This window comes from Dendrobates tinctorius, unplaced genomic scaffold (genome assembly GCF_039654945.1).
Source record: "Dendrobates tinctorius isolate UK_male_01 unplaced genomic scaffold, ASM3965494v1 ptg000156l, whole genome shotgun sequence".
Classification (NCBI taxonomy): Eukaryota; Metazoa; Chordata; class Amphibia; order Anura; family Dendrobatidae; genus Dendrobates; species Dendrobates tinctorius.
In genome coordinates, this window is record NW_027361823.1 from 4,518,506 (window position 1) to 4,538,385 (window position 19,880).

The 19,880-nt window shown below is 43.2% G+C and overlaps 1 protein-coding gene across 2 annotated transcripts in view; it reads right to left on the minus strand.

The window, feature by feature from the left end:
* The window catches only part of DNA2 (DNA replication helicase/nuclease 2), an 89,082-nt gene that overhangs the window by 29,220 nt on the left and 39,982 nt on the right, over positions 1 to 19,880 (minus strand). For both annotated transcript variants that reach the window (XM_073548144.1, XM_073548145.1), the window contains exons 9-14: positions 18,251 to 18,445; positions 14,505 to 14,735; positions 13,139 to 13,255; positions 11,526 to 11,635; positions 10,686 to 10,795; positions 8,164 to 8,388 (exon numbers count right to left, since the gene is read on the minus strand). In XM_073548144.1, coding sequence (XP_073404245.1) covers positions 8,164 to 8,388; positions 10,686 to 10,795; positions 11,526 to 11,635; positions 13,139 to 13,255; positions 14,505 to 14,735; positions 18,251 to 18,445 — 988 coding nt within the window. The remainder of the gene's footprint in view (positions 1 to 8,163; positions 8,389 to 10,685; positions 10,796 to 11,525; positions 11,636 to 13,138; positions 13,256 to 14,504; positions 14,736 to 18,250; positions 18,446 to 19,880) is intronic.

The following is a 19,880-nucleotide window of genomic DNA, read 5'->3' on the forward strand; positions in this document are numbered from 1 at the left end:
CAATTCACTGCATGCAAATAAATTCAATAAAAAGTGGCCAAATTGTTATACTTATCCCCAGAAAGGAGAATTGAAAAAAAACAAAAAAAACAAAAAAAAAAAACTATAGCTTGCCATGCGTAAAAAAAAGGATGGGGGACCATGTATACCAGGATGAGGATGGAGTGATGTATACCAGGATGAGGATGGGGACCATGTATACCAGGATGAGGATGGGGGACCATGTATAGCAGGATGAGAATGGGGAACGACGTACAAAAGGATGGGGACCATGTATACCAGGATGAGGATGGGGACCATGTATACCAGGATGAGGATGGGGGACCATGTATACCAGGATGAGGATGGGGGACCATGTATACCAGGATGAGGATGGGGGACCATGTATACCAGGATGAGGATGGGGGACCATGTATACCAGGATGAGGATGGGGACCATGTATACCAGGATGAGGATGGAGTGATGTATACCAGGATGAGGATGGGGGATCATGTATATCAGGATGCAGATGGAGGGACCACGTATACCAGGGATGAGGATGGGGGACCACGTATACCAGGATGAGGATGGGGGACCACGTATACCAGGATGAGGATGGAGTGATGTATACCAGGATGAGGATGGGGGATCAAGTATATCAGGATGCGGATGGGGGATCATGTATATCAGGATGCGGATGGGGGGACCACGTATACCAGGGATGAGGATGGGGGACCACGTATACCAGGGATGAGGATGGGGGACCACGTATACCAGGGATGAGGATGGGGGACCACGTATACCAGGGATGAGGATGGGGGACCACGTATACCAGGGATGGGGATGGGGGACCACGTATACCAGGATGAGAATGGGGGACCACCTATACCAGGATGAGAATGGGGGACCACGTATACCAGGATGAGAATGGGGGACCACGTATACCAGGATGAGAATGGGGGACCACGTATACCAGGATGAGAATGGGGGACCACGTATACCAGGATGAGGATGGGGACCATGTATACCAGGATGAGGATGGGGACCATGTATACCAGGATGAGGATGGGGACCATGTATACCAGGATGAGGATGGGGACCATGTATACCAGGATGAGGATGGGGAACCATGTATACCAGGATGAGGATGGGGGACCATGTATAGCAGGATGAGAATGGGGAACGACGTACAAAAGGATGGGGACCATGTATACCAGGATGAGGATGGGGGACCATGTATACTAGGATGAGGATGAGGGACCATGTATACCAGGATGAGGAAGGAGTGATGTATACCAGGATGAGGATGGGGACCATGTATACCAGGATGAGGATGGAGTGATGTATACCAGGATGAGGATGGGGGATCACGTATATCAGGATGCGGATGGGGGGACCACGTATACCAGGGATGAGGATGGGGGACCACGTATACCAGGATGAGGATGGGGGACCACGTATACCAGGATGAGGATGGGGGACCACGTATACCAGGATGAGGATGGGGGATGATGTATACCAGGATGAGGATGGGGGATGATGTATACCCGGTTGAGGATGCGGGACCATGTATACCAGGATGAGGATGGGGGACCATGTATATCAGGATGAGGATGGGGGACCATGTATATCAGGATGAGGATGGGGGACCATGTATATCAGGATGAGGATGGGGGACCATGTATATCAGGATGAGGATGGGGGACCATGTATATCAGGATGAGGATGGGGGACCATGTACAGTCATATGTAAAAGTTTGGGCACCCCTATTAATGTTAACCTTTTTTCTTTATAACAATTTTGGTTTTTGCAACAGGTATTTCAGTTTCATATATCTAATAACTGATGGACTCAGTTATATTTCTGGATTCAAATGAGGTTTATTGTACTAACAGAAAATGTGCAAACTGCATTTAAACAAAATTTCACAGGTGCAAAAGAATGGGCACCCTTATCATTTTCTTGATTTGAACACTCCTAACTACTTTTTACTGACTTCCTGAAGCACTAAATTGGTTTTGTAACCTCATTGAGCTTTGATCTTCATAGCCAGGTGTATCAAATCATGAGAAAAGGTATTTAAGGTGGCCACTTGCAAGTAGTTCTCCTATTTGATTCTCCTATGAAGAGTGGCATCATGGGCTCCTCAAAACAACTCTCAAATGATCTGAAAACCAAGATTATTCAACATATCTTTTCAGGGGAAGGATACAAAAAGTTGTCTCAGAGATTTAACCTGTCAGTTTCCACTGTGAGGAACATAGTAAGGAAATGGAAGAACACAGGTACAGTTCTTGTTAAGCCCAGAAGTGGCAGGCCAAGAAAAATATCAGAAAGGCAGAGAAGAAGAATGGTGAGAACAGTCAAGGACAATCCACAGACCACCTCCAAAGACCTGCAGCATCATCTTGCTGCAGATGGTGTCACTGTGCATCGGTCAACAATACAGCGCACTTTGCACAAGGAGAAGCTGTATCGGAGAGTGATGCGAAAGAAGCCGTTTCTGCAAGCACGCCACAAACAGAGTCGCCTGAGGTATGCAAAAGCACATTTGGACAAGCCAGTTACATTTTGGAAGAAGGTCCTGTGGACTGATGAAACAAAGATTGAGTTGTTTGGTCATACAAAAAGGCGTTATGCATGCGCTGTATTGTTGACCGATGCACAGTGACACCATCTGCAGCAAGATGATGCTGCAGGTCTTTGGAGGTGGTCTGTGGATTGTCCTTGACTGTTCTCACCATTCTTCTTCTCTGCCTTTCTGATATTTTTCTTGGCCTGCCACTTCTGGGCTTAACAAGAACTGTACCTGTGTTCTTCCATTTCCTTACTATGTTCCTCACAGTGGAAACTGACTGGTTAAATTTCTGAGACAACTTTTTGTATCCTTCCCCTGAAAAGCTATGTTGAATAATCTTTGTTTTCAGATCATTTGAGAGTTGTTTTGAGGAGCCCATGATGCCACTCTTCATAGGAGAATCAAATAGGAGAACTACTTGCAAGTGGCCACTTTAAATACCTTTTCTCATGATTTGATACACCTGGCTATGAAGTTCAAAGCTCAATGAGGTTACAAAACCAATTTAGTGCTTCAGGAAGTCAGTAAAAAGTAGTTAGGAGTGTTCAAATCAAGAAAATGATAAGGGTGCCCATACTTTTGCACCGGTCAAATTTTGTTTAAATGCAGATTGCACATTTTCTGTTAGTACAATAAACCTCATTTGAATCCAGAAATATAACTGAGTCCATCAGTTATTAGATATATAAAACTGAAATAGCTGTAGCAAAAAACAAAATTGTTATAAAGAAAAAAGGTTAACATTAATAGGGGTGCCCAAACTTTTACATATGACTGTATATCAGGATGAGGATGGGGGACCATGTATATCAGGATGAGGATGGGGGACCATGTATATCAGGATGAGGATGGGGGACCATGTATATCAGGATGAGGATGGGGGACCATGTATATCAGGATGAGGATGGGGGACCATGTATACCAGGATGAGGATGGGACCATATATAACAGGATGAGGATGGGGCGATGTATACCAGGATGAGGATGGGGCGATGTATACCAGGATGAGGATGGGGCCATATATAACAGGATGAGGATGGGGCCATATATAACAGGATGAGGATGGGGCCACATATAACAGGATGAGGATGGGGCGATGTATACCAGGATGAGGAAGGGGTACGATGTATACCAGGATGAGGATGGGGGACCATGTATACAAGGATGAGGATGGGGGACCATGTATACCAGTATGAGGATGGGGGATCATGTATACCACGATGAGGGACCATGTATACCAGGATGGGGTGATGTATACCAGGATGAAGATGGGGGATGATGTATAGCAGGATGAGAATACGGGATCCTGTATACCAGGATGAGGATGGGGGACCATGTATACCAGGATGAGGATGGGGGACCATGTATATCAGGATGAGGATGGGGGACCATGTATACCAGGATGAGGATGGGACCATATATAACAGGATGAGGATAGGGTTCATGTACTGTATACCAGGATGAGGATGGGGCGATGTATACCAGGATGAGGATGGGGTCCATGTATACCAGGATGAGGATGGGGGATCACGTATATCAGGATGCGGATGGGGGGACCACGTATACCAGGGATGAGGATGGGGACCATGTATACCAGGATGAGGATGGGGAACCATGTATACCAGGATGAGGATGGGGGACCATGTATAGCAGGATGAGAATGGGGAACGACGTACAAAAGGATGGGGACCATGTATACCAGGATGAGGATGGGGGACCATGTATACCAGGATGAGGATGGGGGACCATGTATACCAGGATGAGGAAGGAGTGATGTATACCAGGATGAGGATGGGGACCATGTATACCAGGATGAGGATGGAGTGATGTATACCAGGATGAGGATGGGGAATCACGTATATCAGGATGCGGATGGGGGGACCACGTATACCAGGGATGAGGATGGGGGACCACGTATACCAGGATGAGGATGGGGGACCACGTATACCAGGATGAGGATGGGGGACCACGTATACCAGGATGAGGATGGGGGATCACGTATATCAGGATGAGGATGGGGGATCACGTATATCAGGATGCGGATGGGGGGACCACGTATACCAGGGATGAGGATGGGGACCATGTATACCAGGATGAGGATGGGGAACCATGTATACCAGGATGAGAATGGGGGACCATGTATAGCAGGATGAGAATGGGGAACGACGTACAAAAGGATGGGGACCATGTATACCAGGATGAGGATGGGGGACCATGTATACCAGGATGAGGATGGGGGACCATGTATACCAGGATGAGGAAGGAGTGATGTATACCAGGATGAGGATGGGGACCATGTATACCAGGATGAGGATGGAGTGATGTATACCAGGATGAGGATGGGGAATCACGTGTATCAGGATGCGGATGGGGGGACCACGTATACCAGGGATGAGGATGGGGGACCACGTATACCAGGATGAGGATGGGGGACCACGTATACCAGGATGAGGATGGGGGACCACGTATACCAGGATGAGGATGGGGGATGATGTATACCCGGTTGAGGATGCGGGACCATGTATACCAGGATGAGGATGGGGGACCATGTATATCAGGATGAGGATGGGGGACCATGTATATCAGGATGAGGATGGGGGACCATGTATATCAGGATGAGGATGGGGGACCATGAATATCAGGATGAGGATGGGGGACCATGTATATCAGGAAGAGGATGGGGGACCATGTATACCAGGATGAGGATGGGACCATATATAACAGGATGAGGATGGGACCATATATAACAGGATGAGGATGGGGCGATGTATACCAGGATGAGGATGGGGCGATGTATACCAGGATGAGGATGGGGCCATATATAACAGGATGAGGATGGGGCCATATATAACAGGATGAGGATGGGGCCATATATAACAGGATGAGGATGGGGCCACATATAACAGGATGAGGATGGGGCGATGTATACCAGGATGAGGATGGGGTACGATGTATACCAGGATGAGGATGGGGGACCATGCATACAAGGATGAGGATGGGGGACCATGTATACCAGGATGAGGATGGGGGACCATGTATACCAGGATGAGGATGGGGGATCATGTATACCAGGATGAGGGACCATGTATACCAGGATGGGGTGATGTATACCAGGATGAAGATGGGGGATGATGTATAGCAGGATGAGAATACGGGATCATGTATACCAGGATGAGGATGGGGGACCATGTATACCAGGATGAGGATGGGGGACCATGTATATCAGGATGAGGATGGGGGACCATGTATACCAGGATGAGGATGGGACCATATATAACAGGATGAGGATAGGGTTCATGTACTGTATACCAGGATGAGGATGGGGCGATGTATACCAGGATGAGGATGGGGTCCATGTATACCAGGATGAGGATGGGGCCCATGTATACCAGGATGAGGATGGGGCCCATGTATACCAGAATGAGGATGGGGCCCATGTATACCAGGATGAGGATGGGGCCCATGTATACCAGGATGAGGATGGGGCCCATGTATACCAGGATGAGGATGGGGCCATATATAACAGGATGAGGATGGGGTCCATGTATATCAGGATGAGTATGGGGCGTTTTACACTGGGTGCAGAATTATTAGGCAAATGCGTATTTTGATCACATCATCCTTTTTATACATGTTGTCCTACTCCAAGCTGTATAGGCTTGAAAGCCAACTGCCAATTATGTAAATAAGGTGATTTGCATCTCTGTAATGAGGAGGGGTGTGGTCTAATGACAAAAACCCTATATAAGGTGTGCTTAATTATTAGGCAACTTCCGTTCCTTTGGCAAAATGGGTCCGAAGAAAGATTTTACGGACTCTGAAAAATCAAAAATTGTGCGATGTCTTGCAGAGGGATGCAGCAGTCTTGAAATTGCCAAACTTTTGAAGCGTGATCACCGAACAATCAAGCGTTTAATGGCAAATATCCAACAGGGTTGCAAGAAGTGTGTTGATAAAAAAAAGGCGCAAAATAACTGCCCATGAATTGAGGAAAATCAAGTGTGAAGCTGCCAAGATGCCATATTTCAGTGCTGCAACGTTACTGGAGTATCGAAAAGCTCAAGGTGTGCCATACTCGGGGACATGGCCAAGGTAAGGAAGGCTGGAAAACGATTACCTTTCAACAAGAAACATAAGATAAAACATCAAGACTGGGCCAAGAAATATCTTAAAACTGATTTTTCTAAGGTTTTATGGACTGATGAAATGAGAGCGACTCTTGATTGGCCAGATGGATGGGCCCGAGACTGGATCAGTAAAGGGCAGAGAGCTCCACTCCGACTCAGACGCCAGCAAGGTGGAGGTGGGGTACTGGTATGGGCTGGTATCATCAAAGATGAACTTGTGGGACCTTTTCGGGTTGAGGATGGAGTGAAGCTCAACTCCCAGACCTACTGCCAGTTTCTGGAAGACACCTTCTTCAAGCAGTGGTACAGGAAGAAGTCTGTATCATTCAAGAAAAACATGATTTTCATGCAGGACAATGCTCCATCACATGCATCCAAATACTCCACAGCATGGCTGGCCATTAAAGGCCTAAAAGGAGAAAAAATAATGACATGGCCCCCTTGTTCACCTGATCTGAACCCCATACAGAACCTGTGGTCCCTCATAAAATGTGAGATCTACAGGGAGGGAAAACAGTACACCTCTCAGTGTCTGGGAGGCTGTGGTGGCTGCTGCACGCAATGTTGATCATAAACAGATCAAGCAACTGACAGAATCTATGGATGGAAGGCTTTTGAGTGTCATTGTAAAGAAAGGTGGCTATATTGGTCACTGATTTTTTTTGTTTTGTTTTTGAATGTCAGAAATGTTTATTTCTAAATTGTGTTATATTGGTTTACCTGGTGAAAATAAACAAGTGAGATGGGTATTTGTTTTTTATTAAGTTGCCTAATAATTCTTCACAGTAATCGCTACCTGCACAAACAGATATCCTCCTAAGATAGACAAATCTAAAAAAAAAACCACTCCCAACTTCCAAAAATATTAAGCTTTGATATCTATGAGTCTTTTGGGTTGATTGAGAACATAGTTGTTATTCAATAATAAAAAGAATCCGCTCAAATACAACTTGCCTAATAATTCTGCACACGGTGTTATCAGGATGAGGATGGGGCCATATCTATCAGGATGAGGATGAGGGCCATATATACCAGAATTGGGGCCAACTTTCATGACTGAAAAAGGTTACCATTCTCCAAATTGTGATGATTAAAACAATTTTTTTTGGGACGAGTTTGGTATTGCCGTAATCAGACTGAACTACAAAAATCAGCTTGCGGGGTCATATTTACCGCACATGAACGCTGTGAAAATCAAACCCCACAAAAAATAAATATGATGGAATTGGATTTTTTTTTTTTTAAGTACATAAAATGGTCAAGTGATTGGCAGCAAATGAAAATTAAAAAAAAAAAAAAATAAATGATATGACTCTTTGAAGGGGAAAAAAAAAAAAAAAAAAAAGTAAAAAAGGAAAATAAATGACCCAGTCCCAGAGGAGTTAATTTACAAAAAAGGAAGAGATATGAGCTGATAAGGGGTGGGGAGGTGACCCCAAGACCAGATAACGGTAGATGTGACAGTCCCTAGACACACCTGACTGTTGTAGAGTTCTTCTAAAGCACTTAGTGACTTTATAGACTTGGTTTTGCAAATTTCTTCTTCACCAAATTTCTGCACCTCTGTGTGAATTTTCTGTGTTCTTCCCAGGCGTAAAAATCCAACCTTAAATTTTTTAAGTTTCAGGAGTATGTTGTCTACAGCGGAGTGAGTATAGCTGGTCAGCAACACGCTGAAGCCGCAGGCATAGAGAATACGCACCTGGAAAGGAGCACAACACGTCACCAAATACAAGAAGCCTACACTAAATGCAGCTCATCGGTATGGGAGGAAAGTAGGTGGAGGGCGATGAGGGGACACATTTACCATACCTGGGCTTCTGCCTCACATACAAGGATCATAAGGCCAAGTACACATGGTCAGTATTTGGTCATCACTATTTGTAGCCAAAACCAGGAGTGGAACAATCGTAGGAAAAGTATAATAGAAACACGTCACCACTTCTGGATTTATCACCCACTCCTGGTCTTGGCTACAAATACTGATGGAAACTGTGAACATGGGCTTAGAGTTGGTTTATTTATTAAGGAGACCATTTACTAGGAGCAATTCAAGCAGAAATCTTCATTTCTAATATTCAGGCTTCATAGAAGCTGAGCATTTTCTGTCATGCAGGAGCAACTCATGTCAAGAGCGTCTCCTACTAGAGGTCTGTGATGGGAATACACCTTCTCCTAAGACATTTCCCCTTTTCTTTTCCTTTTAATGTAATTATTAGCCTTCATAAAAGTTAGTAATACACGCCATTAGCTTATTTTGCTAACTTCTATCTATAAGACTGAAAGTGCTGGTTTATCTGCCTAGTTCATGCTGTCTTAGGTCACGTTCCCACGTAGAGTATTTGGCGAGGTTTTTGATGGTGCAGATTTTCTGTAGCATTTCTGCACCTATTAGGTAAATTAGGTTATTTGCAGTTTTTACGTTGCATTTTTATCGTGTATTTGCCGCTGCTGCTTTTGTCTCGTCACGTTTTAAATAAAGTTGCTTTGTTTTTGATGCTTCTTGGTAATTGGCTTTGACAAAACTTTATTGTTATAATCGTGTGAGGATTACATGCATTTTTAATTGCAAATTTCTCACATCTATTGAGATTCTATAGATGAAATCCACAACTAAAACTCGGCACACTTACTAAAGAATTTGACATCTTGTGAATTTCAAACACCACAGTTTATGCTGCATTTATTTATTTAAAAAAAAAAAAGCAGCACAGTGGGCAAAAATCAGAAATCCCATCCATTTTGATGGAATTGTAATACGCTGCGCTTTTTTTTTTGCACAGCAAAAATACACCATCAAAAACTATCCAAAATCTGATTGCGGGACGATGTGCTGCAGAGAATGATCATCTTTTTGTGCAAACCAAAGGCTCCTTTCACCTGACTGATGAGCGAGTTTTGCCTATTTACAGTGCAGAAATCTCATAAAACAAGCATTCCCAGGATAATCGTGCAGTGTAAATGCACCAGCAGTGGCTTATTTAAACTTCAGAAACTGGAAAGACCCCCTACACCCAGAGTGGGATTCTCAGCTCCTCTATGCTCACACACTAAATTTAGTCTCTCAGTTTTGGCAGTAAAGTCCGCACTTTTACCATGGTCTTAAAGATAGACGAAAGCAAAATTAGGAAATAAGTTAAATACAAAGATTCCTAACTTTACAGGGTGTGACAAAGTCACTGGTTAGGTAATAGAGGGGAGATATGTGTCACTGCGCTTAATGGCGTCAGTGATATGAAACCAGTGTATTTTCCTCCAGCACACTATGTGTTGTGTGGGTTAAGTTAAAGTTGCATAAAGGGCTGGTTTCATGTGGACCTTCATTGAGCGGGTGGGAGGAGGTCCACTTTATCTCCACTGGCAGAGCTGCCAGGACCTGTGTGATGTCATGATCATGTGATCAGTCACATGATGGAAAAAGTCACATGGTCTATGGTTTAATAAATGGGCTCTACAGGCAGTCTGGGTTCAGCTAGCCTGGAGAGAGGAGTGTCCAGTGGCTTGTCGAGCGCACACTGAACCTGTGTTGATCCAGAGCGGTGTGCCAGCCGCAACGTATGGACTGTGTTGCAGCGTTTTGTTTTCTTTGTTGTTTTCCCTGCTCTAGCCGGAAAGGCTGAGTTTATTTTCCCCACGTGTTGGTTTATGCTGCCTTAAAATAAACCTACAAGGATTTAAAGAGACAGTGTTCCCATTTTCTACATTGGTATACCACCACGTGAATTGAACTATCACAAAGGATAATAATAAAAAGTTCATTAACTAACTATTCAATCTATACAGCGAGTGGTAATTCAGCCCACGGCAGATGGTGATCTGAGTAATCAGTAGCTGGTTAAAATAAGGAATAATGGCTGCAGCCTTAATCAAAGCTTAAAATAAATGTAATAAAATCTAAATATATACACAAACCCACAAACACTACCTCTATACATAAAGATAACATAAGACAGGCAGACGATCAATGCTAAATCCCAACACAATGACTAACAATCTTACTAAAGTACAGATGGTCGTGGTCTTCCCTGTTCCAGGCATGCCCACAATTAGTGTATAATCCTCAGACAGGAGGACACGTTTCATGGCTTGCTTCTGAGGCTTATTGAGGCCTAGAAGAATTAAAAAGAAAATTCTAAAAAAAAAATTGGACTGTAACATTAAGGAAACAATCTCACCCTCACCTAAGGTTATAATTTACTATTATACATACATAAGTCACAATCTTCTATGATAAACACGCAGCTCTCAGTGTTGAAAGTGAGCAACTATTTCAGAAGTAATTAAAGGCGATGTCCACTACTCGGAAAGCCTTTTCTCAATCAGTATGTTCACCCCAGGTAAAATAACACTCTTACAGACCTCCGGTGCCAATGCAGTTTGCACTCGCTCTCTCGGTGTCACGCAATCCCTGCGGCCAATCAGTGCGGGTGTCACTCTTCCCACCTTCAGACGAATCAGACATCAAGAGGGAGGAGGAGCTGAAGGGCCGCTCACTTCCTCTTGAGGTCCGACATGTCTGAAGGTGGAAAGAGAAGCCAGTGATGATTGACCTCACGGATTGCGTGACATAATGTGATGCAATCACTGGGAGAACCAGTGCCAACACCGAAGAGGAGTAGAAGTGTTGTTTTTCTGGGGTCAAACATGCTTCAATAAGGGGCTGTGCTAGTAGTGGACAATCCCTTTAAGGAACTACAATATCATCATGTGTGTGCAGGACCTTCCCAGTCTATGGCCACTTATCCACAAAGTGTAAAAGTGAAAAGAATCATTAATTTAAAAGCAAAAATACCAGGGGTCGTTTTTATTTAATTTCTAACTTGAGGCACATACTCTTACCCTTCAGGATGTTTGCCACGGTGTCCTTTGCATCATGGGATAGAACGTTGCTTAAATATTGGATGAAGCTCGGTTTTTTAAAATCGATAATTAAATCTCTAAGCTTCGCACTGAGGAGAAGAGCAGACAATGTAAAGGTGGGAGCTACATAGATTGTATTACACAGAATAATAAGTGGAATATTACAGCAAGAACTGAAGATCCATTCCAATAATAACAAGCCACAAAAGACATAAATCAACCCACTCGGTGACGTCATTGCTGTCTGAGTGACAGAAGGTTTTCAGGCACGTTGGTGTAATTATTGGTATAATTTCACTTGTGCATTTACCATGCTCGTACGTGTATCTTATAACTGAAATACAATTGTCATACTGCTGATCTGTGTAACTGCTAGCCTCCATTTCTAGTACCAGTGTAAGGCGTTGGCATCGGTGGTGACATTAACCCCTTCTCCACCAGAGTCAATTTTGGTCTTTATTACACTTTTTTTTTTTTATTGCCACACTCCAGGAGCCACAACTTGTTTTTTTTTGGAGACAAAAATGAGGGCTTCCTTTTTCCCTGAAAGAGATGAATTTGGCAATAGCGCCATTTTCAGGTACATATAACATACTAACAGCAGGTTTTTTATTTCAGCGCTGGAGTGATGCTACTAATCTAACATCCCTGACCCTAACATACTTACCAGCCGTCATCTTCAGCTGTTCCCGGCACCGCTCTGATCCTAAGGCGCCATCTTGTGGCTGCAGCTTCTGAACAGAGAAGCTCCCACTGCAAGTCTACCAGATCCTCGTTCTGGCCCTCAGACTTAAATTGAGAAGTGACTTCCGGCTCGCCCAGCAAACACTGGAGAGTTCTGGAAGGTCACAAACTGCAGAAGACGACCGGAGCGGCACCAAGAACAGAAGACGACGGAGAATGGTGAGTATAACACAGAGCTCACTGTGTAGTATAATTTACATGTTCACTTTATTCTGCATGTTGATATGTTTGTAATGATGCCCAATCTATATGTTTTTTTTTACTTTTGCAAAATAACCTAAAGGGGTTGTCCACTACTAAGACAACCCCTTCTAGATCAAAATGTTCGTCCCCCATAAAATAATGAAGCTCACACTCACCTCCCATGCCGGCGCCATTCCCGCAGTGTTGGCACTCACTGTATCGGGGTTCTCGTGCGGTTGCTGTGAAACGTGATCCCACCATCCAATCAGTGCTAGCATCACTGTCCCTGCCTTATGACAAATCAAACATGAAGAGGAAGTCCGGGCTGCAGCTGATCTCTGATTTCCTCTTCATGCTCAATTCAACAGGAGGCAGGGAACAGTGACACCAGTGCAGATTGAACGCCGGTGTCACAACAGCAGCACGGGAGCCCCAGGAGTTCTAGTGTCGACACCGCGGGAACGGCGCCGACACGGGAGGAGTGTTTAAACTTTGTCATTTTATGGACACGAGAAGAAGTTATCTTCATTGGTGCTGATGTGTTTTCCTGGGAAGTAACTATACACCCAACTGCAGTAAACTACTTGGAATCTGGACATAGTTATGTCCTTTTGCGGGAAATGTCTAAGAAGCCGCAAGAAAAATATTCAAAAGAAGGAACAAACCTGGCTGGAGAATTTTCCATCAGCTTGGAAAGGTTTCCCAGGTGGGATTCCATGCCACCACCCCCCTCCTCATGATCCAGTCTGAATATGGTACCTTGAGGTATCTTTGCTAAACTTCTGTAATGAAAGTAAGAAGAGACTTAGGTTTTGGGGTTATATAGTATTTGACATATACTATATGGACAAAAGTATTGGGACACACTTAATCTTTAAATTCAGGATTTTCATTCTGTCCCATTAACCACAGCGGTATAACATCCAGCACTCACCGTGCCGTCTGCTTTTACTCAGATTAGTGAAAGAATGGCTTCTTCTAAAGAGGTCAATGGCACTAATGTGGCCCTGTAATAGGATGTCACCGGTGTATCAAGTCCTTTCATGACATTTCTACACTTCTGAATATTCCATCAACTATGAGTGGTATTAATGAGAAGTGGATGGAACTGCAAGAACTCGGCCAGAGAGTGTAAACCACAAAAAAAATAATACAGAGCGGGGTCACCGAGTGCGAAGGTGCATGAAAGTCGTCAAAGTTCTGCTGAATCCATAACTTTAGAGCTCCAGACCTTCTCTGGTGTTATCAGCTCAAAACCTGTGCCCAAAGAGCATCATGGTAGTGGTTTCCATGGCTGAGCAGCTGCATGTAGCCATACATCACAAAGCACAATGCCAAGCATTGGATGGAGTGGTGTAAAGCCTCCACTGGATTCTGGAGCATTGGAAACATGTTCTGTGGAGTGACGAACTGGACTTCTCAATCAGGCATCTGGTGGATGAGTTTGCGGTTTGGTGAATGCCAGAAGAACATCACCTACCAGACTGCATGGTGCCAACTGTAAAGTTTGGAGAAGGGTGGAGAATAACTAGGCCCTTTATTTCCAGTGAAAAGAAATCTTCTTGCTTAAGCATAACAAGACATTTTGGACAACTTCCAGCTTTTTTAGAACAGTTTGGGGAAAATCCTTTTCTGTTCCAATACGACTGTGGCCCAGTTCACAAAGCAAGGTCTATAACTTCATCATGGTTGGGCGAGTTTAATGTAGAAGAACTGGACTGTCTAGAGCCCTGAACTCTATGCTATCGATCACCTTTAGGATGAACTAGACCGAAGATTGTGAGCCCCCATCCCTCTTCACCAACATCAGTGCCTTACCTTACGAATGCTCTTTTTGAATGGACAAAAAATAGTCACAGACACACTCCAAACTCTTGTAAAAAGCCTCCCCAGTATAGGGGAAGCTGTGACTAATTCCACAGTAATGCCTATAGATTTAGAATTGGATGCTACAAAGCACATGTAGGTGTTATGTGTAGATGTCCTAATACTTTTGTCCATGAGATCTCATACATAAAGAAGTTAACGTACCTGTCCAAAATGCAGGTTACGTTATTTCTGTTCACCTCTTTAATGTAACCAGTTGAGAGAGCAAGGAATTTCTTTTCCTCTCCACTAACTACAACTCTGTCTCCAGTCATCAGGTTTGTAGCTGGAATATCACCACTACGGCGCTGGAAGCAATGAAGGTGTTGTCCATCACACACACTCTGTACACCTCCCATACGTATAAGGTTTCCAACACACTGTCCGTCTACTTCTCTGAAAGACAACAAACACAACACAAATGAATGACCATTGAAAAAAAAACAAAAAAACTGTATACCTTCGTGATCATGGATAAAATCAGTACACCTTTGCTCTATGCCTTCACCATCATGGATAAAAGCAGAACACCTATTGCTCTATGCCTTCATCATGGATAAAAGCAGTACACCTATTGCTCTATGCCTTCACCATCATGGATAAAAGCAGTACACCTATTGCTCTATGCCTTCACCATCATGGATAAAAGCAGTACACCTATTGCTCTATGCCTTCACCATCATGGATGAATGCAGTACACCTATTGCTCTATGCCTTCACCATCATGGATAAAAGCAATACACCTATTGCTCTACGCCTTCACCATCTAGGATAAAAGCAGAACACCTATTGCTCTATGCCTTCACCATCATGGATAAAAGCAGTACACCTATTGCTCTATGCCTTCACCATCATGGATGAATGCAGTACACCTATTGCTCTATGCCTTCACCATCATGGATAAAAGCAATACACCTATTGCTCTACGCCTTCACCATCTAGGATAGAAGCAGAACACCTATTGCTCTATGCCTTCACCATCATGGATAAAAGCAGTACACCTATTGCTCTACGCCTTCACCATCTAGGATAAAAGCAATACACCTATTGCTCTACGCCTTCACCATCTAGGATAAAAGCAGAACACCTTTGCTCTATGCCTTCACCATCTAGGATAAAAGCAGTACACCTTTGCTCTATGCCTTCACCATCTAGGATAAAAGCAGTACACCTTTGCTCTATGCCTTCACCATCTAGGATAAAAGCAGAACACCTTTGCTCTATGCCTTCACCATCATGGATAAAAGCAATACACCTATTGCTCTATGCCTTCATCATGGATAAAAGCAGTACACCTATTGCTCTATGCCTTCACCATCATGGATAAAAGCAGTACACCTATTGCTCTATGCCTTCACCATCATGGATAAAAGCAGTACACCTATTGCTCTATGCCTTCACCATCATGGATGAATGCAGTACACCTATTGCTCTATGCCTTCACCATCATGGATAAAAGCAATACACCTATTGCTCTACGCCTTCACCATCTAGGATAAAAGCAGAACACCTATTGCTCTATGCCTTCACCATCATGGATAAAAGCAGTACACCTATTGCTCTACGCCTTCACAATCATGGATAAAAGCAGTACACCTATTGCTCTATGCCTTCACCATCATGGATGAATGCAGTACACCTATTGCTCTATGCCTTCACCATCATGGATAAAAGCAATACACCTATTGCTCTACGCCTTCACCATCTAGGATAGAAGCAGAACACCTATTGCTCTATGCCTTCACCATCATGGATAAAAGCAGTACACCTATTGCTCTACGCCTTCACCATCTAGGATAAAAGCAATACACCTATTGCTCTACGCCTTCACCATCTAGGATAAAAGCAGAACACCTTTGCTCTATGCCTTCACCATCTAGGATAAAAGCAGTACACCTTTGCTCTATGCCTTCACCATCTAGGATAAAAGCAGTACACCTTTGCTCTATGCCTTCACCATCTAGGATAAAAGCAGAACACCTTTGCTCTATGCCTTCACCATCATGGATAAAAGCAATACACCTATTGCTCTATGCCTTCACCATCATGGATAAAAGCAGTACACCCTATTGCTCTATGCCTTCACCATCATGGATAAAAGCAATACACCTATTGCTCTACGCCTTCACCATCTAGGATAAAAGCAGAACACCTATTGCTCTATGCCTTCACCATCATGGATAAAAGCAGTACACCTATTGCTCTATGCCTTCACCATCATGGATAAATGCAGTACACCTATTGCTCTATGCCTTCACCATCATGGATAAAAGCAATACACCTATTGCTCTACGCCTTCACCATCATGGATAAAAGCAGTACACCTATTGCTCTATGCCTTCACCATCATGGATAAATGCAGTACACCTATTGCTCTACGCCTTCACCATCATGGATAAAAGCAATACACCTATTGCTCTACGCCTTCACCATCTAGGATAAAAGCAGAACACCTTTGCTCTATGCCTTCACCATCTAGGATAAAAGCAGTACACCTTTGCTCTATGCCTTCACCATCTAGGATAAAAGCAGTACACCTTTGCTCTATGCCTTCACCATCATGGATAAAAGCAATACACCTATTGCTCTACGCCTTCACCATCTAGGATAAAAGCAGAACACCTTTGCTCTATGCCTTCACCATCTAGGATAAAAGCAGTACACCTTTGCTCTATGCCTTCACCATCTAGGATAAAAGCAGTACACCTATTGCTCTATGCCTTCACCATCATGGATAAAAGCAATACACCTATTGCTCTACGCCTTCACCATCATGGATAAAAGCAGTACACCTATTGCTCTATGCCTTCACCATCATGGATAAATGCAGTACACCTATTTCTCTATGCCTTCACCATCATGGATAAAAGCAATACACCTATTGCTCTACGCCTTCACCATCTAGGATAAAAGCAGAACACCTTTGCTCTATGCCTTCACCATCTAGGATAAAAGCAGTACACCTTTGCTCTATGCCTTCACCATCTAGGATAAAAGCAGTACACCTATTGCTCTATGCCTTCACCATCATGGATAAAAGCAATACACCTATTGCTCTACGCCTTCACCATCATGGATAAAAGCAGTACACCTATTGCTCTATGCCTTCACCATCATGGATAAATGCAGTACACCTATTTCTCTATGCCTTCACCATCATGGATAAAAGCAATACACCTATTGCTCTACGCCTTCACCATCTAGGATAAAAGCAGAACACCTTTGCTCTATGCCTTCACCATCTAGGATAAAAGCAGAACACCTTTGCTCTATGCCTTCACCATCATGGATAAAAGCAATACACCTATTGCTCTACGCCTTCACCATCTAGGATAAAAGCAGAACACCTTTGCTCTATGCCTTCACCATCTAGGATAAAAGCAGTACACCTTTGCTCTATGCCTTCACCATCTGGGATAAAAGCAGTACACCTATTGCTCTACGCCTTCACCATCATGGATAAATACAGTACACCTATTGCTCTACGCCTTCACCATCTAGGATAAAAGCAGAACACCTTTGCTCTATGCCTTCACCATCTAGGATAAAAGCAGTACACCTTTGCTCTATGCCTTCACTATCTGGGATAAAAGCAGTACACCTATTGCTCTACGCCTTCACCATCTAGGATAAAAGCAGAACACCTATTGCTCTATGCCTTAACCATCATGGATAAAAGCAGCACCGCTTTTGCTGTCTGCCTTCTCCATCATGGACACCTTCGACATTTGTCCTATAATGAACAGTTTAACCTTTTCTACGGCAATGACACATGTAATACGCCATGGCTGGGCTAGAACATGAGAGTTTGATATTAAATCCCAGAAACATAGCTTAGAGATGTCAACACAGATGTATATTCTAAGTCTCCAAAAGCATTCATCTGATAGAACTTCCTTCATAACCATTACCGTTCTTCTGATGAAAGCATCCAGATATTTTTTCGTCCAGTTTTTGACTCTTTTGCTAATGCTTCTAAAGAGCACATAAGGCACCAAAGATTGAAGTAGTGCAGGTGGGACACCATCAGATGTGCAGTCTCATGCTCAATAACTGGAAGCATGTCATTGGGGATATAAAATCTGTCACTTTGCTGTTCTACAGATCTAGATGTGGAAAATAAAATAAAAACTTATGTCAACCAAAAACCTGCCATATTACTTACATGAAAATTAGAATATGAAAATTAAAAAGGTCCACATTTTCTTATACGGCTACGTACACACACTGTGGTCATACTGCAGCTTTTATCTGCAACTGCCCCGTGCCCGTTTTCCTGCACAATCGCTTTTTCTTGAATGGAAACAGTAAAAAGTCTGCAGCAACACAAGGCTGTTACAGGTAAAATCTGCAGCATGACTACTACCTGTGAACAAAACCTAAAGCACTTTTACACCTTCCTAAAAACCCATTGGAAAACCAGCCATTTTTCTTCCATCTCTTTTCCCTTTATAACTATTACTTTTATCATCTTTTCTATGGGTCAGTATAGGTATACCAAATAAATACAGGTTTTTCAGGGGACACAGGAAACCATGGGTGTACGCGGCTGCCACCAAGAACTACAAACTAGACAAGGCAAGTCTGCTCCTCTTCAGCAGATTACACCTGCCTACAGGCATGAATATACCAGCTTAGTCTCACAGGTATGGAGTCCCAGGTCGCTTTCTGACTATGGGGATTTTTATTTTTTTACTTTTTATTTGCTCATATTTTTTTTTTTTTTTTTTTTTTAAATTAGTTTATTGAATAAAGAAAATGCATAACATACAGTTATGTACATATATATTTGGACAGAGACAACATTTTTCTAATTTTGGTTCTAGACATTACCACAATGAATTTTAAACAAAACAATCCAGATGCAGTTGAAGTTCAGACTTTCAGCTTTCATTTAAGGGTATCCACATTAAAATTGGATGAAGGGTTTAGGAGTTTCAGCTCCTTTACATGTGCCACCCTGTTTTTAAAGGGGCCAAAAGTAATTGGACAATTGACTCCAAGGCTATTTCATGGACAGGTGTGGGCAATCCCTTAGTTATGTCATTCTCAATTAAGCAGATAAAAGGCCTGGAGTTGATTTGAGGTGTGGTGCTTGCATTTGGAAGGTTTTGCTGTGAAGGAAACATGCGGGTCAAAGGAGCTCTCCATGCAGGTGAAACAAGCCATCCTTAAGCTGCAAAAACAGAAAAAAAACCATCTGAGAAATTGCTACAACGTTAGGAGTGGCAAAATCTACAGTTTGGTACAACCTCTCTACACTAACTTGGGTTGGAGGCAAAGCTGTATGCACATGGGCAACATCTCTAACAATTTCCAAGTATAAAGGAATTGCCTCATGCACAGTCAGTTTTGATGAACGGTTGAATTTTTCTTTTTCTTTGAGAGCAAGTGAAACATTTTGCTGAAATATGGTCAATCTGCTTGCTATAGGAGACAGAGTGAAATCTTTTTCCTTGCAGCAACGCTTTGCCTGCTCCATATCATCCAAATACTTGTCAAAGTCAAACTCCTCATCTGATGAGGATGAAGATATGGCAC